Here is a 24,598-nt window from a genome sequence, read left to right as displayed (position 1 = left end):
CTCAGGCTGAACCCCGAAATCTGTGGGCTGGGCACAATTATTAACTCCTTACATAGAAAATACATTCAGCATTACATTTACTAAAGAATACATTTCCATGGAAACCAAGAAGAGAGTGTGTTGAATGTGTATGTTTTTGATTGTGTCTGTACATTGAATCTAATTTTTTCTATTTCAAAGGAAGATTATGTAATGGCATGGACCATGTTGTATAGTAAATCTCCTTGTTGCTTCTATCCACCCTAGGCTATATTTCGAACCAATTCAGGCCAACCGCAAGGTAGTTCAAAATGTAAAATGAGAGAAACAAAATTAGTTATTACGGAACAATAAGAACGGTATACATACATTCCACAATGATTGTCACATTTCAACTGAATAACTTGGTATAGAGCTTCAACTGTACTGACTCTGATGACTCATCTAGTATGAGGTCCTATGTCCTCACCAGTCTCGGGCATACTCTTAAATGCCAAGGGGCATGTTTTTTATTTAAAAAAAATATTTCACCTTTATTTAACCAGGTAGGCCAGTTGAGATCAAGTTCTAATTTACAACTGCGACCTGGCCAAGATAAAGCAAAGCAGCACAACAAAACAACAACACAGAGTTACACATAAACAAACATACAGTCAATAACACAATAGAAAAATCTATGTACAGTGTGTGCAAATGTAGAAGAGTAGGGAGGTAAAGGCAATAAATAGGCCATGGAGGCGAAATAATTACAATTTAGCATTAACACTGGAGTGATAGATGTGCAGATGATGATGTGAGATACTGGGGTGCAAAAAAGCAAGAGGATAAGTAACAATATGGGGATGAGGTAGTTGGGTGTGCTATTTACAGATTGGCTGTGTACAGGTACAGTAAGCTGTTGAAACTATTATGCCAAGGGTGTTTATTTCTATTTTAGAGGAACAATTAGTGCCAAAACTAACCAGTCCATTCAATTGCCATTGTCTGTTAATATTAATCAAATCCTAAACAGTTCTGACTGAAACTCAATTTCATTTCATTTAATGAATAACTCCTTTAAAATCAGGATTATAAACCTATCAAAATAATACATTCAATTGGTATATGATGTAACTCCACAGCTAGGACAGACACGGGTGGGACACGGGGTTACATTGTAACAATTATGTTTCCTGTTTCCGGTCGGAACTCTGATCGGACTGACTGTCGGCGAATGAGATAAACAAAGAGCCGGTGACTTTTAAAGACATTTAGAAACTCTTGCTAACCCTCTTCGTAAACATGGAGACTGGTATGTAATGTGTTACTTTCTCTTATTTCATTCATTGTCACTTGTATAGCCAGCATGTGAGGTTAATTTGCGTTCCCGGCTAGTGTCTAGCAAGCTAGCTAACGTTAGCCGACTAGCTAGCTAGCTTTATATCACTTTTCAGATAGACCATTAGCTAGCCAGTTAGCTAAGTTAGGTAACATAGCTTAGCTAACCAGCCAGTTGCTTATGTGTATTTTCACTTTGCTAATGACATGACAGATATTGTTAGCTAGCTTGCTAACGTTAGCCGACCAACATCAGCACAGCCACCCAACGTCTTCCCAGCTATCAATGCCAGAAAAGTTTATGGTTACTAGTAACTAGCTAGCTAGCTAACGTTCGCTAACTATGTAACGTTAGCCAACTATCGGCTTGGCAGCTAACTGTGTTAGCTAGCCAGTCAGTCAGTTAACATAGCAAGCAAGTTGAGCTGCCTTCTTTCTAACCAACTTTTTAGGTGAGCATTATCCAGTGGATTTAACCCAAACCCTCTGAATCAGAGAGGTGCGGGGAGCTGCCTTAATCGACGTCCACGTCATCGGCGCCCGGGGACCAGTTGTTGTTGGGGCTAAACTGCCTTGCTCAAGGGCATAACGGAAGCTTTTCCACCTTGCCGGCTCGGGATTCGAACCAGCGACCTTAAGCTTTTAAGGGCTAGCTTTCCTGCCTTCCCTTTAATAAAGTGGGAAGCAGTGTTTGTCAACAAGCAGGCAGTGCACGACCAACTCAATACTTTGATTTGTGCAAAGCTGTCAGGATATGCCCTCCCTGGCACCAAAAAACATTAGGCTACCAGATTGGGAAGGATGTTTGACACTATATGACAACGGGTTTATAGTGATAGACTTTGATCTTATGGTGTGATTTGGTACCTTTTTGATCTCTGAAAGACTTGCACCCAAAGACTAGAAAAGTTGCTACGTCAGTCATAAAAGCTATATAACAACTCCTATGTAAAGTTGCAAGTCACGCTATACACCAGTTTGGCACCTTTCCATGCAAAACTAAAGTGACACTGACAGTCATTCCCATTCAAGCTTTTCCATTCTGTGGAGGCTGCGTTGGAATGGGCTCTCAGCCTATTCCTGCGTTTGTATGGCGACACTTGGTTATGTACACTGATTAAATCAGTGTCTTCATAATAGGGTCTCTATTATCCATTTACTGTAGCAAGCTGACAGCAGGGAATAAGGTATGACTTCTCCAACTTGGAGAAGTGGTAAAGATGGAGAATTGAGGCATGTGAATTTGTCAATCCCTGTAGGAAACAGGGAGGGATCTACCTCAATTTGTCAAAAATAATAACACACGTTTTGTTCCAAAATATTTTCTGTTGCACAATGTTTGCTATCCTTTACTACGGTGTGTACTAGTGAATACACCCCAGGAATGGCCAGTATATTTACATTTTTTTGTCATGGAAAATAGCCTAAAGGACCAGAAGCAATAGGGCTTGAGGCAGGCAGTATGCATGATTAAGCAATGGTCTTCTCCGTTTTTAATTGCTGTTCAATATTTGATGGAATGACACACCAGTATTATTTTATCAGTGTAGCACTACTACAGAGTTCTAGTTTCACATATATAGTACAGTGCCTTCAAAAAGTATTCACACCCCTTGACTTTTTCCACATTTTGTTGTTAGTCTGAATTTAAAGTGGGTTAAATAGATTATTATTTTGTCACTAGCCTACACCAATGTTCCCTACATTTTTAGGCACTGAGCAAATTTCAGGCCTGCTGAGTGCAAACTTGAACATTGTGAAAATTTGGTGCAACTTCCTGCACGTGTTTACTGTGAACACAGAGGCTGTACCTGCTTTAAGTTACAATGGTAACAGTGGTCAAGTGGGCTATCAGGCAAATTATGCTACCCTCTGCCTATTGGCTTCTTAGCTTATTCAAGCATATCTCAAAATACAACACTGCCCCTTTAAGACAAAAAAAGCTCTTGACTCACTTTTCAAAGGTGGCTAGAATTGCACGTGTTTTGTGCTCTTGTAGGAAACAATCACTCCCCCATTGCTGACTAAAAATGATCTATAACTGGGCTAATAACTCACAAACTAGCAAAGGATATGAACAAATGTGCACACGTGGCTACATGTAGCTCTCACTTTGATCTCAACAAGCACATCTTCTCATGACAGCTCATGCTGTAAACATAGTCCAGTTCAAAGTGAATGGCATATATCCATATATGGCAATGGCCGATTTGCATATAGGCCTACTGCAGCTCTGAATTGGTTATGGCGCACCGGTCTGTGTAGAGAGCGGGCCTGAGTCGTGCTTGTCAATACAATAGAATCCTACTCAGATGTGTTCTGCCTACAACAAAATCTCTAGTTTTGCATACTAAGTCCTGCATAGTTCATTTAGTTTCTGTATGTTGTATTGAAAGTGGCTAATATTGCATTGATTCGATCACAATTCCAACAGTAAAGGGAAATGTTCATAATGTTAACTGACGGGGAAAACTCTAGAAAGTTGAGTGAAGTTCAATCTCGTGCTTCTCTGCGCAGGCTGATATTTATTTTGCGGAGCACATTTGTTATGGCAAGCCTAAATAAGTTCAGGAGTAAAAAAGTTGCATAATAAGGTGCATGCACTCTATGTGCAATAATAGTGTTTAATTTTTTTTCATGACTACCTTATCTCTGTACCACACACATACAATTAACTGTAAGTCGCTCAGCCGATCAACAGATTCAACCACAAAGACCAGTGAGGTTTTCCAATGCCTCACAAAGAAGGGAACCTATTGGTAGATGGGTAAAAAAAACAGACATTGAATATCCCCTTTGAGCATGGTAAAGTTATTAATTACACTTTGGATGGTATATCAATACACCCAGTCAATCCAAAGATACAGGTGTCCTTCCCAATTCAGTTGCCGGAAAGGAAGGAAACCGTTCAGGGATTTCACCATACGGCCAATGGTGACTTTAAAACAGTTACAGAGTTTAATGGCTGTGATAGGAGTAAACTGAGGATGGATTAACAACATTGTAGTTACTCCACAATACTAACCTAATTGAGTGAAAAGAAGGAAGCCTGCATAGAATAAAAATATTCCAGAACATGCATCCTGTTTGTAACAAGGCACTAAAGGAATACTGCAAAAAATGTGACAAAGCGATTAACTTTTTTTCCTGAATACAGTATGTTATGTTTGGGGTAAATCCAATACAACATATTACTGAGTACCACTCTCCATATTTTCAGGCATGACAGTGGCTGCATCATGTTATGGGTATGCTTGTAATTGTTAAGGAGTGGGTAGATTTTCAGGATTAAAAAATAAATGGAATAGACCTAAGCACAGGCAAACTCCTAGAGGAAAACCTGGTTCAGTCTGCTTTCCACTAGACACTGGGAGATGAATTTAACTTTCAGAAGGACAGTAACCTAAAACACATGGCCAAATCTACACTGGAATTGTTTACCAAGAACACAGTAGGGCTTGGTCGACCTAGAGTCGTCTGTTCTTTCGACCAATTGTTGGTCGAAATTGTAACACGTGTATTTTCCCATATACTTTATTTATAGATGATTTATTAAGCCAGACACATTTAAAAGTTAGGCTATTGATTATAGACAATTCACTTTGGGTTTCTTCTCTCCTCACTTTTCTTAGACATTTAAGGCAAGTGCTGTTTTCTCGCCTCCTGACTCCGCTGTTGCCTTTGCCGCATTGTTCTCAACACTAATATGCTGGTTAACTTTGCTATTATGCACATGGCAACATGGTCTGGGAAAAGAAGCCAATTCAACAGCTCACTGATGTTTCAGAACCGAGGACAGCGACCGCTATCCATCGCGGGAGAAAGCACATTTTGTTATAAAATAATATACTTTTTTATTAGTGTTGCACAATTGTTCTTACGTAATATTACCATATACAATTTCAGTAGCACATGTCTTAGAGTGATGGACTTTGTCATCCCCACGGCCTCCCCAATGGTTCAGTACACTCAGACAGGTGCGAATCAGACAGGTACACTAGGATTTTTTTTGTTGTTGCTACTGCTCGACTAAAGAAATCTCGGTCGACCAAACAATTGATCAGTCGACTAAATGGGGTCAGCCCAAACACATTGAATGTTCCTGAGTGGCCGAGTTACAGTTCTGACATCTACTTGAAAATCTAAGACAATCATCTTCAGATCTTGTCAAGCAAAGATCAACAACCAATTTGGAAGAAGTTTGAAAACAATTCTGGGCAAATGTTGTACAATCCACGTCTAGAAAGCTCTTAGAGACTTACCCAGAAAGACACTCAACTATAATTGCTGCCAAAGGTGCTTCTACTAAGTATTGACTCAGCGGTGTGAGTACTTATTTCATTTTCAATACATATGCAAACATTTCTAAAAATATGTTTTTACTTTGTCATCATGATGTTTTGTGTGTAGATGGGTGAGTAAAAACATTTATCTAATCCATTTTGAAATCAGACCGTAACACAACAAAATGTGGAATAAGTCAAGGGGTATGAATACTTTCTGAAGGCACTGTATATGGATAATTCCTGTGAAAATAGGATGAGAACACTTTTGTGAGCTCGGGCATATTTGAATTTGATACCGAACTGTTTTGTACCACCTTGTGTGGAGTGGACGAGGGCGGGGCAAGGCAGTTGAAAGATCCTTTTGCCACTTTGTTGACAATTCAATACAGTAATACAGCACAACTTTATTAGTCCTGTCCCGCTACAATTAGGAACCCATTGTCTCTTTGCCAGGTCAAACACAAATAACATCCTCCCTATATTACAGCTCTTTACCACTTTGTTTCTTCCAGACTGTTTCCATTTCTAATAAACCCTGTCCTAGCCTGGTCCCAGATCTGTTTCTGCTCTCTTGCCAACTCCTTGTCACGTCAAACAATGTCTGGCATGAGAATTCCATTCTGAAGTTGGCAAGAGAGCATAAACAGACCGGTAATCGGGCTAACCCTGTCTCCTTAAAAATTACGACCTCTCGCTTGTCCTCCTCAGGTCTGAGTCAGGAGAAGATTGCCTCCTTTGTGAAGCGTTTGCGGGCAGAGCCCAGGTACCTGCTGGCCCAGAATGTGTCCACATGCATCGACCCGCTGGAGGTGTGTCTGCACAGGCAGACGGTCCAGGACACCGTGCACATATTCCAGCACTCCATCCCCACAGAGGGCAAGCCTATCACCAACCAGAAAAACTCAGGTACACTTACAGATACGGTCAAATATATTGGCACCCTTGCAATGAAACAGAATGTTCTGTTTTTTCTTTTCAAACTGGTTGAATGGCTTTTTTTTGCTTCCCCCCCCCCCCCCCCTCTGTAGCCACCTAATTTACAGATTATTTAGTACAGGCCATTTTTGAAATTGAAGTGAAAAATCTCAATTTCAGTTTAGAATAAATAAAATAAAAAGTCCTTTTGCAGCTGTAAATCAAACAAATACACGTATAAACACAACGTTTTTCGATTTCCCAATTTTTTTGGTTGAAGAAATTGAATTAAAGGGTGCCAATATATTTGACACCCAGCATCTGCAACTACTTCAGAGGCCTGGCCATGTACAAAGTCTGCACAGTAGTGTTAGATGCTGCTTCCAAACTGAAATGAACTGAATAGGCCTCGGCACCTGAGAAAAGATGTGGCAGTCTAGTTCCTACATGGTGCACTACGTTTGACCAGCCCTATCGGCGCTAGTAAAAATGGTTGAATCATTAGGATCCCCATTAGCCTGACGCCACTATATAGGGTAGTGCACCATATAGGGAATAAGGTGCCATTTGGAACTCAACCATGGAGTGGGTAGACAGGAGGTCGGCGAAGCATCGTTCTTCCTTTTTCGAATGGTTGAAGATGGATACATTGTATCAAAAGTTGATTAGCCTACCTCCCCAACTTTTCTGACTGACAACCCGGCCGTCCCCAAACACACTGCTCTCATTGCTGCGTTTTTTGTTGTTGTTGTTGATGCATCATTTTAAATGGTTTTCTGTAATGACAAAGCCACACAGAGGCCTAACTATGTGTTTATGTATAAGGGATAGGGAGCCATCTAGCAAGCAACCATTGAAGCACACGTATGTCTTAACAGTTGCGCCCATATACACGGTTCCATAGTCATCTGTGCTGATTTGTGTGTTTCAGGGAGATGTTGGATCTTCTCGTGCCTCAACGTCATGCGCCTTCCCTTCATGAAAAAGTTCAACATCGAAGAGTTTGAGTTCAGTCAGTCCTACCTCTTCTTCTGGGACAAGGTAAGACCACGTTTGTTCGTCTTATTAAAATCACATGTATTAATTTGAGCAACTTTTAGCAACAGCCGCTGGAATATATACATTTCAGCGGTAGGGTGTAAACGGTGTTGGTGTGTTTGTCAGTGTGTATTTCTAGTACTATTAGACTCATTGTCTGCCTTAAACCCCCTTTGTGTGTGGCGCTCTGTACACTGGACAATATTGTACCGATTGGACGTCACCGTGACCCCCCCCAATCATTTCCCTTTTCTCCCCTCCCTTCAGGTGGAGCGGTGCTACTACTTCCTGCAGGCCTGTGTGGAGACAGCCCAGAGGAAAGAGCCTGTGGACGGCAGACTGGTCCAGTTCCTGCTCTCCAATCCCACCAACGACGGCGGCCAGTGGGATATGCTGGTCAACCTCATTGGTCAGTTCACACCTGTTATTGCCCGATCGGGGGAGTGTTGCTGCAACGCTTGCATTATGCTATGTCATTATGTCATGGCTGAGTCCTGAATGGCACCTTATTCCCTATATCAGGTACTACGTCTGACCAGGGGCCATATGTAGGGAATAGGGTGCCATTTAGGATTCACAGTGTAACTAGACTGCAACTACTCGGCGGTGGCTGTTTTACTGCAGAAAATAAGCACCATTTATACTGGAACTGTCTAGATTCTGTTTCAAGTGAGTTACTAATGTTGTAGTTGCTGTGTAATTCTTTGTAATTAGACATTCTATGTAACTGTGTAATTATTTGTAATTAGACGTTCTATGTAACTGTGTAGTTCTTTGTAATTAGACGTTCTATGTAACTGTGTCGTTCTTTGTAATTAGACGTTCTATGTAACTGTGTCGTTCTTTGTAATTAGACGTTCTATGTAACTGTGTCGTTCTTTGTAATTAGACGTTCTATGTAACTGTGTCGTTCTTTGTAATTAGACGTTCTATGTAACTGTGTCGTTCTTTGTAATTAGACGTTCTATGTAACTGTGTAGTTCTTTGTAATTAGACGTTCTATGTAACTGTGTAGTTCTTTGTAATTAGACGTTCTATGTAACTGTGTAGTTCTTTGTAATTAGACGTTCTATGTAACTGTGTAGTTCTTTGTAATTAGACGTTCTATGTAACTGTGTAGTTCTTTGTAATTAGACGTTCTATGTAACTGTGTAGTTCTTTGTAATTAGACGTTCTATGTAACTGTGTCGTTCTTTGTAATTAGACGTTCTATGTAACTGTGTCGTTCTTTGTAATTAGACGTTCTATGTAACTGTGTCGTTCTTTGTAATTAGACGTTCTATGTAACTGTGTCGTTCTTTGTAATTAGACGTTCTATGTAACTGTGTCGTTCTTTGTAATTAGACGTTCTATGTAACTGTGTCGTTCTTTGTAATTAGACGTTCTATGTAACTGTGTCGTTCTTTGTAATTAGACGTTCTATGTAACTGTGTCGTTCTTTGTAATTAGACGTTCTATGTAACTGTGTCGTTCTTTGTAATTAGACGTTCTATGTAACTGTGTCGTTCTTTGTAATTAGACGTTCTATGTAACTGTGTCGTTCTTTGTAATTAGACGTTCTATGTAACTGTGTCGTTCTTTGTAATTAGACGTTCTATGTAACTGTGTCGTTCTTTGTAATTAGACGTTCTATGTAACTGTGTAGTTCTTTGTAATTAGACGTTCTATGTAACTGTGTAGTTCTTTGTAATTAGACGTTCTATGTAACTGTGTCGTTCTTTGTAATTAGACGTTCTATGTAACTGTGTCGTTCTTTGTAATTAGACGTTCTATGTAACTGTGTCGTTCTTTGTAATTAGACGTTCTATGTAACTGTGTCGTTCTTTGTAATTAGACGTTCTATGTAACTGTGTCGTTCTTTGTAATTAGACGTTCTATGTAACTGTGTCGTTCTTTGTAATTAGACGTTCTATGTAACTGTGTCGTTCTTTGTAATTAGACGTTCTATGTAACTGTGTCGTTCTTTGTAATTAGACGTTCTATGTAACTGTGTCGTTCTTTGTAATTAGGCGTTCTATGTAACTGTGTCGTTCTTTGTAATTAGGCGTTCTATGTAACTGTGTCGTTCTTTGTAATTAGGCGTTCTATGTAACTGTGTCGTTCTTTGTAATTAGGCGTTCTATGTAACTGTGTCGTTCTTTGTAATTAGGCGTTCCATGTAACTGTTTCGTTATTTGTAATTAGGCGTTCCATGTAACTGTTTCGTTATTTGTAATTAGGCGTTCCGTATAACTGTGTCGTTAGACGTTATTAGACGTTCCGTGTAACTGTGTAATTAGACGTTATTAGACGTTCCGTGTAACTGTGTAATTAGACGTTATTAGACGTTCCGTGTAACTGTGTTATTAGACGTTATTAGACGTTCCGTGTAACTGTGTTATTAGACGTTCCGTGTAACTGTGTAATTAGACGTTCCGTGTAACTGTGTAATTAGACGTTCTATGTAACTGTAATTCTTTGTAATTAGACGTTCTGTGTAATTAGACGTTCTATGTAACTGTGTAATTAGACGTTCTGTGTAACTGTTTCGTTCTTTGTAATTAGACGTTCCGTGTAACTGTAATTCTTTGTATTTAGACGTTCCGTGTTACTCTGTAATTCTTTGTATTTAGACGTTCCGTGTAACTGTGTAATTCTTTGTAATTAGACGTTCCGTGTAACTGTGTAATTCTTTGTAATTAGACGTTCCGTGTAACTGTGTAATTCTTTGTAATTAGACGTTCCGTGTAACTGCATGGTATATGTGACACTTTACGTAATCTGCTTGCTCTTCCCCTTCCACTGTTTTAATGAGTCAGGTTTGTGGTTCAGATCAAATCTGCGTCCCAGCTAGCATCCTATTCCCTATATAGTGCATTACTTTTGACCAGAGCCAATGGGCAAAGCCTTAACGTTGTGGTCCTCTGTGGCTCAGTTGGTAGAGCATGGCGCTTGGAACGCCAGGGTTGTGGGTTCGATTCCCGCTGGGGCCTCCCATATGTAAAATGTATATACGCATGACTGTAAGTCGCTTTTGGATAAACACGTCTGCTAAATGGTGTGTGTGTGTGTGTGTGTGTGTGTATATATATATATATTTATGTTTATTATTACCTTTCCCCGATCATCAGAAAAGTACGGAGTTATCCCAAAGAAATGCTTCCCAGAGTCTCACAGCTCCGAGGCCTCACGGAGAATGAATGACATCCTCAATCACAAGGTAGGTTTACTCACATTTTTACAACATTCTGATTCATAATGATGTCTTGTGTAGAAATACAACACCAAAACCTAGTCCTCCTGTTTCATACCAAGACAAGGCAGTACAAGCATATACACTCTACTGAAACACCACGGAAAGAGCGTAGAATCCACCTTTTATTTAGGCGTCGTCTGTTTTCTTGTAGAAGACCCAGATAACTAACCCTAACCCAACATGCTCCGCAATGTCACGAGGTAATAAAGTTAGCTGTGTAGTATGTCATGCCAATGTTCCCTGGCTTTCAGCTGAGAGAATACTGTCTAAGACTGCGGAACATGGTGGCCAGTGATTCCACTAAAGCCGAGCTGTCTGACGCCATGGACACCATGATTGAGGAGGTAAGCGCATGTTCGGGAAAGAGAGACACGGGCCACGACACACACACTGTTTTCCTCAGTACTTCAATAATGTTGTAGGACTGCAACATTTTCTCCAGAGGGGGCTGTATAACAGCACATAGATCTGTGCTCCATCCAGGGAGGAAATAGGTCACATGCTGTAACACGCCTGTATGTATTTAACATGGCAGGTACTGGGTAGGCAAGGACAATAACCATTACGGCTCCCGTTATTATTAGGCAATATTTGTTTTCAGATTTAGATATTGGCCATTCAATTAAAATCTATTGCCTGTTGTAGCAGCACACCGAAGGCTACAGGTTGATTCGAAAGTTGTGTGTGTAAATAGTACACTACCCAATCTAATACCGTTGACTTGATATTGTATTGACTTTCAGCACACCACTGATTCCTCGATCAAGTCTAAAGTGTAACTGTCAGACAGTTGGGTCGACCCTCCTCTGTTCAGATTGATATCTAGGCCTGATAGCTACATACCACCGCTGTTGGAATTGGCTGTAGCTATATTTCCCCTAATTAGTTTTCTACCTCAAATCAGGATGACATAAGTAGGCTTAGAAAAGGAACTGCTATAAATGTCCAAATAGCGGTGACTGTTTCTTTTGTTAAACTGCTTTATCGGTAGTAATGAATTAGGACAATAATCACAAGCCTCTCCCAGCGCTGGATAACATTGCGTAACCCAACTCTTACACATTTAGCAACAATGGCTGTAGTGATAGGGTCTGTATTGTTTATAATCCACTGGTGACGGCTTGTGATTCTATACTTCTGGCAGCAAAGAGAGAGAGAGTGTGTGTGTGTGCCCACGTGCGTGTGTGTCCACGTGCACTCACACACGCCTCACGGACCTGATGGCAGAATGTTCCGTAAACAAGATCTTTATCACAACGCTCCTGACATTAAATGGCGTAAGGCAATTTCACTGTGAGAGGAAGCCATAATGTCTCAACATTCCCAGCACCACTTAAGACAGAGGAGCGTGTGTGTGAGCGAGCGTGTGCATGCGAGCGCGAGGCCAGTCAGTCAATATCACACAGCCAAAGAGAGAACATTACATAAAGGATGTAGCTTTTGTGTGGTTTTGTTTGCATGCCCCTGACTGCTTCTTTAAGTAGATTCTGTGTCTACTACCCTTACCGCTCTGGATGCCCTACGCTAGCTACAGTTCGCTAGCTACAGTACGCTAGCTACAGTACGTTCTGATTGTGCAACATTTCCAGCTCTCCATCGTTGCACCTCTTCTATGACCAAGATATGTTTTTTTTAAGTTAGTGTTTGTCTACCTGGTAGTAGTTTGTTTAGAGTAACGCAGCTCTGGCAGCCAGGGGGAGTGTGAAGAGGGAGAGAGAGAAAGGGGGGATGTTGACCCGGGAGGGTGAGGAGGGGGTTGTAACCAGTGCCTTTCCTCTCGTCCCGTGGGCGTCCGTACGGAGAAGGGCGCGTTGACTGCGCTTCCGGGCTTCTATTTATGCTTGGCATCTTTTGCGACAAGTGAAACATCACTGTCATGATTTAGATACTAGCTAGCGAGCCAACAAATTAGCCATAATTAATTAGGCTGGAATACACTCTGTCAGATGTGATCAGTTAGTCGGGTCCTTTTTCATTAATTAACTTCTCTGTGCGCTCGTCCCTCAACATGTTGTGTTGACACAGTAGGCTTACGTCCCAAATAGCTCCCTATTCTCTTCATAGTGCACGATTTAGGTAAGAGGGTGTCATTTGGGACGCGGCCCAGGTCATTTAAAACATGTCATGTTCAATTATAGCGTATTGTAGTCCTTTTCGGAGTGTTGCATGTGTCTTCTATAGAACTGTCACTCATTGCAGTGTTCTGGGTTCATACGACTGCACACACAAACCATGTAAACACCAAGTATGAGAGGTTGTGGTGTGTACTTGCACATGTGTGTGTTTCTATGTATGCTTCGAAGTGGTGCGTGTGTCTGCGGTTACATTTAGGGTTAGTGTGTGTGTGTGAGAGCTGATCAAAGCCCCCAGACCCGGCCCTCATTAAGCCAGGGGATGTCAGGCCTACTTTAGGTGGGGAGGGTCTGAGATTGTGCACGCTCCCTGTGTGAGGAGTGTGACGGTGGGCTGTAGACCATCACTCTCTCCCGTCCAGGCTCCACATGACAGGCCAGAGAGGCCAGGCTGCACCACCATGCTACACACCAGCTTCAAAGACCTGGGGCCTCCCTTTTAATGTCCTGTTCTCTGCAGAAGCACAGACATGTACACTGTCACAGGCGTGCAGGAGAGCACAACACAGGGAGACGGTTACAAGTTCACACACACGTATACATGTAAACCACCTCCGACTGCTGGCACACGACCACACGTACTGTGTTACACACACACACGTATACATGTAAACCACCTCCGACTGCTAGCACACGACCACACGTACTGTGTTACACACACACACACGTATACATGTAAACCATCTCCGACTGCTAGCACACGACCACACGTACTGTGTTACACACACACATGTATACATGTAAACCACCTCCGACTGCTAGCACACGACCACACGTACTGTGTTACACACACACATGTATACATGTAAACCACCTCCGACTGCTAGCACACGACCACACGTACTGTGTTACACACACACACACACACACGTATACATGTAAACCACCTCCGACTGCTAGCACACGACCACACGTACTGTGTTACACACACACACGTATACATGTAAACCACCTCTGACTGCTAGCACACGACCACACGTACTGTGTTACACACACACACGTATACATGTAAACCACCTCTGACTGCTAGCACACGACCACACGTACTGTGTTACACACACACATGTATACATGTAAACCATCTCCGACTGCTAGCACACGACCACACGTACTGTGTTACACACACACACACGTATACATGTAAACCACCTCCGACTGCTAGCACACGACCACACGTACTGTGTTACACACACACATGTATACATGTAAACCACCTCCGACTGCTAGCACACGACCATACGTACTGTGTTACACACACACACGTATACATGTAAAACACCTCCGACTGCTAGCACACGACCATACGTACTGTGTTACACACACACACGTATACATGTAAACCACCTCTGACTGCTAGCACACGACCACACGTACTGTGTTACACACACACACGTATACATGTAAACCACCTCCGACTGCTAGCACACGACCACACGTACTGTGTTACACACACACACACGTTCCTCACGTCCTCTGCTCATTCGGTCCGGTACATGTTGCATTGCGTCATGCAGACTGAATCGTAAACAGTCCTATGCTGCTTCTACTGTATAGAACGTGGCTATCTGGGCGTCGGACATTCTGAATAGAAATTCTCCTTCAGGCACATGTGATTGTGTTCAGTATAACGCTGTGTTTGTAGATTGTAAGGAGTATTTGATTGGACAGTGAGTTGAGTGACATGATACGTTTTAGAGTGGCTACGTCCCAAATGTGAACCTATTCCCTATATAGTGCACTACTGTTGACCAGGACACAGAGGGCTCTGGTCAGAAGTAGTGCACTATAAAGGGAATAGGTTCCCATTTGGGACATAGCCAAGTGTGTTGGCTCAGCGCTGGCTGAAGCAGCAGGTCGCTGTGGGTGGGTTTGTTTTTGTGTGGGCTCGTTTGCCAGCGCTGAAAAGCTGCCTGCCACACTTCATAAACTCATATTTCTTAATTTAACAACATTGTTACAATCTGTAATGACCCCATGTGTTTTCTGTTTACAAGGCCAGAAAGTCTCAATCAACCCCAGTCCGTTTCTTCTACCCCAGCTGCTCTCTCGAACGGGTCACTTGCATTACAGTTTCATCTAGGCTCTGTGTCCCAGGGCTTTGACTCGAAAGCAGCAGGCCCGTAGTCGCAAAGCGTGTGTGAGTTGGAGGGCTGATCCAGGATCAGGTCCATCCTTTTTATTCATTGTGATTCAAAATGAAAAACACTGATCCTAGATCAGCACTCCTGCTCTGAGACCCTTTGTGTGAGTACTGGCCTTGGCAGGTTCCGCCCTTCACAGTTACCAGCACAAGGTGTTTTAGTGTGGCGTGCTGTTGTTTTGTTTGTTTATTTCTCTCCTAACGAGCTGATTTCTCTCTGTTTGGGCAATGGGAGGTAAATCAACAAGCAAACAGGCATGCGTGAGCCGAGGAGGAAAGGATGGAGCGTGTGTGTTGCTTTAGCATTGATGCTAACTGGCTGTCGTGCTGCAGGTGCTCCAGTGTTTACTGCCAAGCATGCAAACACATGCTATGTAGGTACTGATCCGCTGAGACACGCAGCCTCGCCGGATGCCTCGGCCATTTACAAGGCCTTATTACCCACACCTGGGCTTCGTCCATGTCACATGACACAAGAATATGATCTGCGTTGTCCCACAGGTTGCTGGGGGGGGCTGGCTGTGGATCTAGAAGAGCTTCCTTAATCTATTAATTGCTGAGACTGTTCAAATTAATTGGGTTTGCAGGGCTTTTCTGTAGATTATAAGTACAGGGCCTTGTTCATTAGGCACCAAACGGATAAAAACAGGCAGGAAGTGGAATATCTTCTACCTTAAACTTGTCTAATAAGAAACGAGCCAGGTCTTAGACTACTGTTAATCAGTCCCGTGTTACTGTCTGGTTCGGCCTTCATGAAGACGGACACTTTCTTATTACAAAGTGTGTTTTAATGTTTATCCCAGGCTATTAATGTTCTCTGGTGCAGGCGATGCAATTTCCCGCTACAAACACTGGTCACTCCGGCTTCCTGTCAATAACAGGGGATCCCAGCCGCCATCTCAGATAAGGCCCTAATTCAACCCTGGCCGAGCAGAAAATCAGAAGCCAGGTGGCCTTGAAGACGCCCGTCTGCGCTCAGAAACCAAACGGCTTACAAACCCACAGCAACCAGTCCCCGACAGACTGCAGTCGTGGGATTCTTTCTGTTGTGTTTTGCGTTCGTTCACCAGCTCCACCCACCCACTGAAGCAGTGTTTTGCGTTCGTTCACCCGCTCCACCCACTGAAGCAGTGTTTTGGAGTGGGAGGGAGAGGAGCTACGTAGTGTACGTCAGAAGATATACAGACAGTGACACAGACATTAAAAAGAAGGCAAGCAGTCTCTAAAGAAACTGGTCTAACATGGTCCAGCAGTCGTAAATCGCCCCCTCTCCCCCTTCCATCCTAAACGCAGTGTGTCTGTCCTCGGTGGAAGGGCCAGGGTAGGGTGGCGGCAGGAAGGGAGGGTGGGCCGCCTGCCTGCCTGCCTGCTCCCCACACATGGCCCTGTCAGCCTCTGCTTGTCCATGCTGATGGATGGCTCTCTGTGTCCTGAGAGGAGGAGCGGGAGGGAGTCAACAGGATTGGTTGGATATCTATAAGAGATTTGGTAGCCTAGTAGTGAGGAGGACTGTACTAGTGCTGAGAAATTAACCGTGGTTGAACACAGTGAAGGAATACAATGGAAAAGGTCCACTAATAATCAACATTTTAGCAGGTACAGGACAGAAGAGACAGTACCCAGAGTCTTGGCGGTAGTGCTATATACATGATTCTAATGGAGACGTGCCCAGCCCACCCAGTGTCTCGTGCTCATCTTCGTCTGTCTCTACATCCGTTTGAGGCAGGTGATTCAATATTGACTCACTGAGGGCTGTGCTGCTGAGGCCTGCTGACGTCAGTGGGGTTCTGGCTCATTGTTTTGTGAAGAGCATAGCCTCGTTTCACCGGGTCTACATGGGTGCTCTGTTGTGTTTGGACGGGATAGGCGTTTATTTAACCTGCCGAGGAGAGAGGGATGTGAGGTGGGACAGGGGCCGAGGGCACGGGGGTGAAGGGGCCTGTTTCTGTGTTCGGGGCATCTGGGCCCCGTGCTGGTTAAATTCAGGGCAGGGATGGGCACCGCTGGCATTTAGTCTGCGCCGTGGGGCAACGGGACAGTGAAAACAAACCTGAAGTCTTCAAGGCTCTGTCTTGTCTGTGTGTTGGGAAAGGTGAGGGTCTGGGAAGGTGGGAATGTGACTGGGTGTGCTGTCTTGTTGAAAATATTTGTATTTATTTAACCTTTATTTAACCAGTTGAGTCAGTCAAATATCACATTCTTCATTTACAACAAGGGCCTGTGTGGGAATAGTTGACTACGATCACCCTGAACACAGGAATGCTATTAGTAGTTAATGTAGTTGACACAGTGGAAAAGTGCAGCAGCAACAGCCCCTGAGTGTCTATGCTTTGGTGAATGGCTCCGGGGCCAAAAATAATTCCCCATCTCTATTTTCACCCTATGAGGAGTTTAGTTTGTCTGGACTTTCTTTTGCTGAAAATAAATGAAAATAGTGGGAGTCAATGGGAAGTCCTCGTAAATATATAGAAGTATGTGTCTGTGTGTATTGCGTATGTGGGCTCGTATACTAGCGGTTGGACTTCCTACGTGCCAGTTTGGGAGGTAGCGTGCTATTTTTAAGCCTGTTTGTGATCGGCAGCCCGCCGCAGCATTATCAAAGACAGAAAATGCAGGGAGTTCTCAAACCACCAGAACACCCGGTTAGATAATAGACTTTCATAGGACGGGTATGTGTAAGTTTAGAGGGACATTCCTGAGATTGCTGTATCAGTTTAAGGAAGGCTTATTCTGAGAACCCTGTCAAAACAGACTGATGGAGGCCAGAGGAACACCAGGGGAACACAGTCAGAAGCCACAACGACAGGAAGAACGAGCGCTACAGCCAGGCAGAGTAAGAGGGAATGGGCTTTGGCAGGGCGGATATCCTCCTCACACTACTGTTGAGCTCTTTTTGGTCCCCGAGTTTGAGTTTTACAATGGTGCTTTTTAAGACTATGTGATGGATATCAATGTGTTGTCTGTGTCTTATAGTAAGTAGTAATGCGTGACTAACCTACGTATTAAAAAAAATCAAAAATCTGGCCTGTTTTTCTGTTTTTTCTCGTGTGTGTGTGCTGCGTACAGGTCTTCCGGGTGGCGAGTGTGTGTCTAGGCAGCCCTCCTGACTCCGTTTGTTGGGAGTACAGAGACAAGGACAAGAACTTCCACCGCATGGGCCCCCTGTCCCCTCAGCAGTTCTACAAGGAACTGGTCAAGCCTCTCTACAACATCCAGGACAAGGCCAGCTTTATTGATTGATTTTAATAGAATATCAGTATAGGCTTTGTGTCATGCAGACCGGAGTTGATCATAATTCATTATTCCGAGAAGTTTTGTGAATTTTGCGACTCAGGAAAAGCACGGCGCCCTATATTAGACCAGGAATAACAACCTCTCTACAATCATACCCTCTCTCCCTGTGTTACTTGATGAGCTGAGTCTGACCCCTGGTCTCACTCCCCCGCCACCACAGGTCTGTCTGGTGAATGACCCGCGGCCTCAGAACCCCTATGAGAAGCTGTATAGCGTTGAGTTCCTGGGCAACATGGTGGGAGGACACAACACCCTGTACAACAACCAGCCCATCCAGCTACTCAAAAAGGCCGCCGCGGACTCCATCAAAGAGGGAGAGGTACTCTGTGTGTGTGTGTGTGTGAACGTGTCTGGGAAGTTAGACAAAGGCTGTGTTTGAGAGCTGAGTGAGTATGCAGGGAGACTGCCTATGACGTCTGTTTCTCTCTCTCTCGTAGGCTGTGTGGTTCGGTTGTGACGTGGGCAAGCATTTCCATGGCAAACTGGGCATCAATGACATGAATGTGTGAGTATTATGAGAGAGAAGCGTACTGCCCTACCAAGCAAAAAAGGCAGTAACTACTCATTTGGTCAAAAAATGAGTTGTCATTTTTGCTACGTTTAAATACATGCTTAATTATGTGGACAAATCCTGCCTCGTATTGTGTTTTTGAGAAAATGGGAGTCATATTAGCAGTAACTGCACTGGTTACTATGAAACCAAGGTAAATAAAAGCCATTTTTCTCAGTTCCACGCTATGAGCAGCTACTGCCTTTTTGCTTGGTAGGGCAGCATACATGCAGCAACATCACATGTATAACTCACTATCAATCAGATGTGTGTGTGTGTGTGAGATCTCATCCTGTCTCTCCCTGTGTTCCCCGTCTCTCAGGTTCAACCATGAGTTGGTGTTCGGGGTGTCCGTAAAGAACCTGTCCAAGGCAGAGAGACTGATCTTCGGAGACTCCCTCATGACACACGCCATGATTCTCACCGCTGTCACCGACAAGGTAGCACACACACACACTGTACACACGCACCGCATTTGAGTGTTTCCCAGTGACTCTGCACCAAAGGCATCCAGTGTGTGTTTACAGTCGTATGAATCGGTTGCAGGATTTAAAATGGCTGTCAATCCCCCCCCCCCCCCCCCCCCCCCGTAAGTGACCCCAGCTGTCTCCTCCTTCCCCTCAGAACAGCTGGACAGTATTTGGGCCCTAGGCTACACAACATAGGAGTTACCAGTCCTGTCCTGCACCCCACTGGGAATCCTGCACTCCTCTCTTCCTGATGAACATATTGTATAATCTGCTGTATATATCATCATGTACCATGTACTCCATGAATGACAGGCGTAAAGCAGAAAACACAGACTTGTTTGGACTTCTCCATTTGTTTGGTGCATCCGCCTCCTTATCGGGTAGTACAAAATCGTACACCTTTTGATTTCTCTCTTCTGTCTCTCTCTTCATCCCTCTCTCTCTCTCTCTTCATCCCTCTCTCTAGCAGGATGAAAAGGATGGAGGTTATGAGAAGTGGAGGGTGGAGAACTCCTGGGGGGACGACCGTGGGAATAAAGGTGAGAGCGCTGAGTCGGTCAGAGGTCAGAGGAGGAGAGGGCCCGTTCTCACACAGCCTTGTGACGTCTGTTTGCCTCTCTCACCACGAGAGCCCCTCTAGGTCCGCCTAAGCCGAGCTATGTGAAAGCCCAGACCCCTCGTCTCTCTTCCCTCTCTCACACCACAGGGCTTAGTGTACAATCACAGGGACAGTTGAATTTCCTGTCAGGTCGATTGAATTTGAAGTAGGATTAGGGAAAAAATGCTCCCTCCCCACCCGCCTGGCGTTGTTATGAATTTATAATTGACTTCTGGTGTGCAGGGCTGGTTTTGGTTTGGGGTTAGTTTTGCGGCATCCTCATGTCTGGGCCCCTACCGTAGCTTTGTCTGTTAAGGCTATGAACCCAGGAGGGAGAGAAAGCACATCAACGGGGCCTTTTCCCCCTCACAGACAACAGCCCTTTGTCCCTCTCACAACACAGCAGTACGCCATTTTGTTTCAGCCTCCAGACTTCCTCTGTGTGGAAGACTCCGACACTGTCAAACCACAGGCCTGGGTTCAAATAGTAATATTCTTCCATCAAGCGCCGCTAAAACATTTGAAAGGAAACAAATACTGAACCCACCTTACGTTGGGACTGCATGGCTTTTTAATCAAAATATGTAATTATCTGCCATTCCCACCCCCCCTCTCTCTCTCCCTCCTCCCCCACTCTCTCTTCTCTGTCTCCATCCCTCTACATTCCAGTGCAGATTATTTGGGTTTCTGTTATGTAGTCCAACATTCGGGTCAACGACTTCATGTCATCTGCATATTGAGACTATAAAAAAGTCCTACCACCAAAGCCTCTTCAAATCAACTGTACTTCACGCATATCCCATTCCATAAACATCCACGCAGATGGAAGAAAGCCTTCATATCCGCTCTCGTTTCCCTCGGATGTATTAATAAAGTTATTGAAAACAAACGATATGGAGGGCGGCGGTGGAGAGCACTGTTTGTTTGACAGCTGGAGACTGGGGGGGATGACTTGTCAACGCCACGACGGACGGAGAAAATGTGTGTTTGTAAGGTTTCGAGGGTTAACATCTCTCCAATTGCCTGTAATATTTTGTTTCCCTCAAGAGGATCCCGCCTAATTAGGTTAACACCGTGGTGCCTGGTGCAAACTGCCCAACCCCTTCAAACACCAGGGCTTTTCTCAAGATAAATTATGGCCTTAGAGTGCACTATTTGTATTTTTACGCGGTATTATACAAATATGGGAAATGTGGGCCAATCTGACGTGATATTCCCTTGTGGCAGACTGTTTATAGGCTAGAGATGCCCTCTTCAACGCACCTCTCGGATTCTACACGACCCCTTTTACAGCTACTTCGGTGTAGTGAGAAACAACATTTGTCCTGGCTATTGCGATTCCCTTGTTAACATACTCTTTCTATCTGCTATTACAATCTGCTATTACATGTAGGATGGTGATGTCATCGCAGATAGGTTTGGAAAATAATTGTCTCATTCTCGTGAACTAAGGAGACGATGGAAACGGCACGTGCTGGCCTGTGTTGTTGACGACATTTCAGCTGTACTATTCTATCTTAGGCAGGACAGCTCATCTGAATAAACTCCATCCACAGCTCTCCCTGTAAGACGGCGTAGGACACATCTGCAGTACCCAGTAAGACAAATAATGACGCTATATGAAACCACCACCCGACACACACACACGTCTTTCCTGGAAAGGAAGAAGACGCAGATTGAACACACACAGAACCAGGGGTGTTGTTTTGAGCTCAGGCACGTTTTTACGTGGTCCCCGTGACGTCATCGATAACTCAACTTTTCAGCGGGGCAGTGAATCTCTGAATGCTCTGCATGGGTCCAGAGATGAGAGGAAAGTCAAACAACAGTCACAACCTGGTCTAGTGCCCAGCCCTGTTCATTAGGCGCCAAACGGAGGAAAACAGTCTGAAACGGGGAGGGACTGCCTGGACTTGTCCAATAAGAAAAGTTTGTTTAAAAAAATATATGTTTTCTGCTGCGTGCCAAAATGAACCCGCCCGTGCCTGCTCAAATCCCAAGTCTCCTCCTATCGCCATGTGGACAGATTGCATCTGTTCCTGTCTGTCTATACTCTGGGTTGTTAGTTTGTTCAGACAGGCCTATTGCCCTTGTAGATAAATTAGAACAATGTATGAGGAATGCCTTTTCTTGTCATTAAAAATCCTTCTCTCGCCGGTCTAATCTCTTCATATCAAGTGTTTTATATGCTGTTCTTTCTGATTTGATGTACTCTCTGTCACCCTGTCTGTGAGAGAGAGGCCGTGGCCTCTGTGTGTACGTGTTCTCAGGGCCATGGTCTGTGATTAGGATCATGTATACTGAAGGTTGTGTTTCTGGGCTTGTTATGAAAATGTTTTAGAGCAGGAGGAAGTGGCAGTTTTTTGGGGGGGGGGCAGGATAAAGTGGCCTAATGCTGTGTTAATTAATAAAAGGATGTGTGTCGGTCAGTCCCTCCCTTGCAATCTGGAGATTTATCGGGCTGGGGTGTGCGAGTTGACAATTGAAGTGTGGGACAGACCTGGGTTCAAATACTATTTGACATTTCAAATACTTTAGCTTGGCTTGCCTGGTGCAATGGAACCAATATAAATGTCCCAAAAGTGCAAACCCAGCCCACCTGGCACTCCATGCAGGCTAAAGCAAACCAGTCCTACCCATTCATTTGAAAGATTTCAAATAATATTTGAACCCAGGTGTTGTGTGGAACAGACAGGGTGGGGTGGTCCAGGGTGGGGGTCCATCCTTCCCTCTCCCTGTGGAACAATAGGCCTGAGTCCAGGGGTGCTGACGGGACGCCCCTCTTATCAGAACTCACACTTCAGAACACTCACACTCATTGCTTTCAGTATAGGGCAGTCCACTGAAGTACAGAGTGAGTCACTGGTACTGCTGTTAGCTAATGGATTTCAGACTGCCTGGTCTTAGAGATGGGTGTTAATCAAGACTAATGATTATTCAAAATAAACTCCAGCAGCTCAGGTGATCTTGACGCTCCACTGATTGAATGGATCTTATACCAACAATATCAATACACCTTCATCAGGTCTTTTAACTTTTTAACTTTATGAATTAACCCAATGTATCTCTGTGTGTGTGCAGGTTACCTAATCATGACCGACGAGTGGTTCTCTGAATACGTGTACGAAGTGGTCGTGGACAAGAAGTACCTGGCCCCCGAGGTGCTGGAAGTAATGCAGAAGGAGCCCATCGTCCTTCCTGCCTGGGACCCAATGGGAGCCTTGGCCTTGTAACTATGGAAACAGAGGGTGCCACCCCATCTCACCCGCCCGGTCTCAACCCTGGTCTGTTTGACTCCGCCCCATCTCTCTGGTTTTCCTCCTCCATAGACTTCCACCCACCACAGCCTGTTCTCTAGACAAATAATAAAAGTTTGTTTTTTTTACTGGAAAAACACACGTCTTCTTTCGGCCATTTTGTTTTGTCCATGTCCTCTTGTACTTCTCTCCGGCACCAGTGGAGTTTATTGCAATTAATCTTCTTTTTTTTTCTTTTTTTCTCTGGCTTCTTAAACATTCTGCGGGATGTAGAAAGCTCTGGGGTTGGTAAAAGGTCTGTATGTACCATCTCTTTGTTAGGGCTGGTTGAGGGTCACATCCTACGTAAGTAGTCCATCCCAGTCTTTCACCAGGAGACAGACACACACACACACATCCACACCATCAGTCCTAGCTGTATGATTGAGGCCCAGCGTAATGCCATCCCTTCCTCTCTGCTAGCTTCCCTAGGTCAGAGGTCAACCTAGAGCGGCCAGGCTAGAGTGAAGTGTGTGAGTTAGGCGGGGGTGTCAGGAAGAAGCGTACCAGTCACCAATCCGGGGAGTTATCGTTCACTGACAGCCCCTCTCTGAGAAAGGGACGTGCCGGTTCAGCACGGCAGCATAATAGCACGTCTATGACCGGTTCAGTCAGAGTTTAGTGGTGGTGATCAGACTAGTATGTTTTGGTGAATAAGCAGTAGGGGAATCTCAACTCACACACACTCAGTTGATGTGTATAGAGACATCGGTGATTACGCACAAGCTCCCCCTATGAACTCGACGTCTGCCCTGCTTTACTGTGAGCTCTGCCTGGAATGAGGGATGACAGACGGGCTGGCTGGAGCTCGAAGGTGAGGTGTCTGGAGGGGTCAGCTCAGTCCCCTGGAACCCAGGCCGTGTGAAGCCTACCACAGCCCTCCACTCCGACCCCACTATTAAATCATTACAAGTCCCAGAGATCTCCTGAAATGACAAAACACAGGAACGGCCTGTAATTGAGTTTCCAAGAACCCCTGAAGTATCACTTTTCACCATGTCTCTGTTGGCACATAAGACTTGTTATTGATAATCCCCTTTGGACGACTCATTTTCTATGCTTTGTTAGTTTGGCCCGCTGTTATCTGCAGCATCCATCTTGATGCTTTGTCATAGCTATGAATGTTCCAGTGCAGATTTCTCCTGTCTGTAGGGAGCACTGCATAAGTGGACCATACAGGTGCATATTGACAGCCCTCTCACCTTAGGATCATGTCGATGGATCGTCTCAGAGGAGGAGTGCTGATCTCAGATCAGTTTTGGCTTTCAGATCATAATTTAAAAAACAAAAATGAATATAGTGACTGGGGACCTGATCCTAGATCAGCACTCCTATTCTGAGATGCTTT

General features: G+C 44.2%; 1 protein-coding gene and 1 non-coding gene across 3 annotated transcripts; both read left to right on the top strand.

Annotated features, from left to right (window-relative positions):
• The first annotated feature begins 1,160 nt into the window (after positions 1–1,160).
• On the top strand, positions 1,161–24,526 carry LOC120018346 (bleomycin hydrolase-like). 2 transcript variants are annotated; one of them, XM_038961490.1, is made up of 12 exons: positions 1,161–1,270; positions 6,291–6,488; positions 7,429–7,538; positions 7,803–7,944; positions 10,646–10,734; positions 11,022–11,114; positions 18,109–18,264; positions 18,497–18,655; positions 18,774–18,841; positions 19,209–19,326; positions 19,826–19,895; positions 23,036–24,526. In XM_038961490.1, the coding sequence occupies exons 1-12, from the start codon at positions 1,261–1,263 to the stop codon at positions 23,185–23,187; spliced, it is 1,365 nt and encodes a 454-aa protein (XP_038817418.1). In that variant the 5' UTR covers positions 1,161–1,260; the 3' UTR covers positions 23,188–24,526. The 2 variants fall into 2 exon arrangements, with proteins under 2 accessions (XP_038817418.1, XP_038817417.1); XM_038961489.1 differs by having other exon boundaries at positions 19,823–19,895.
• On the top strand, positions 10,433–10,507 carry trnap-ugg. Its single transcript has one exon. It is a non-coding gene; the product is annotated as a tRNA-Pro (tRNA).
• Positions 24,527–24,598: the final 72 nt, after the last annotated feature.

Source organism: Salvelinus namaycush, chromosome 23 (assembly GCF_016432855.1).
Source record: "Salvelinus namaycush isolate Seneca chromosome 23, SaNama_1.0, whole genome shotgun sequence".
Lineage (NCBI taxonomy): Eukaryota > Metazoa > Chordata > Actinopteri > Salmoniformes > Salmonidae > Salvelinus > Salvelinus namaycush.
This window is presented reverse-complemented; position numbering and strand designations above follow the sequence as displayed.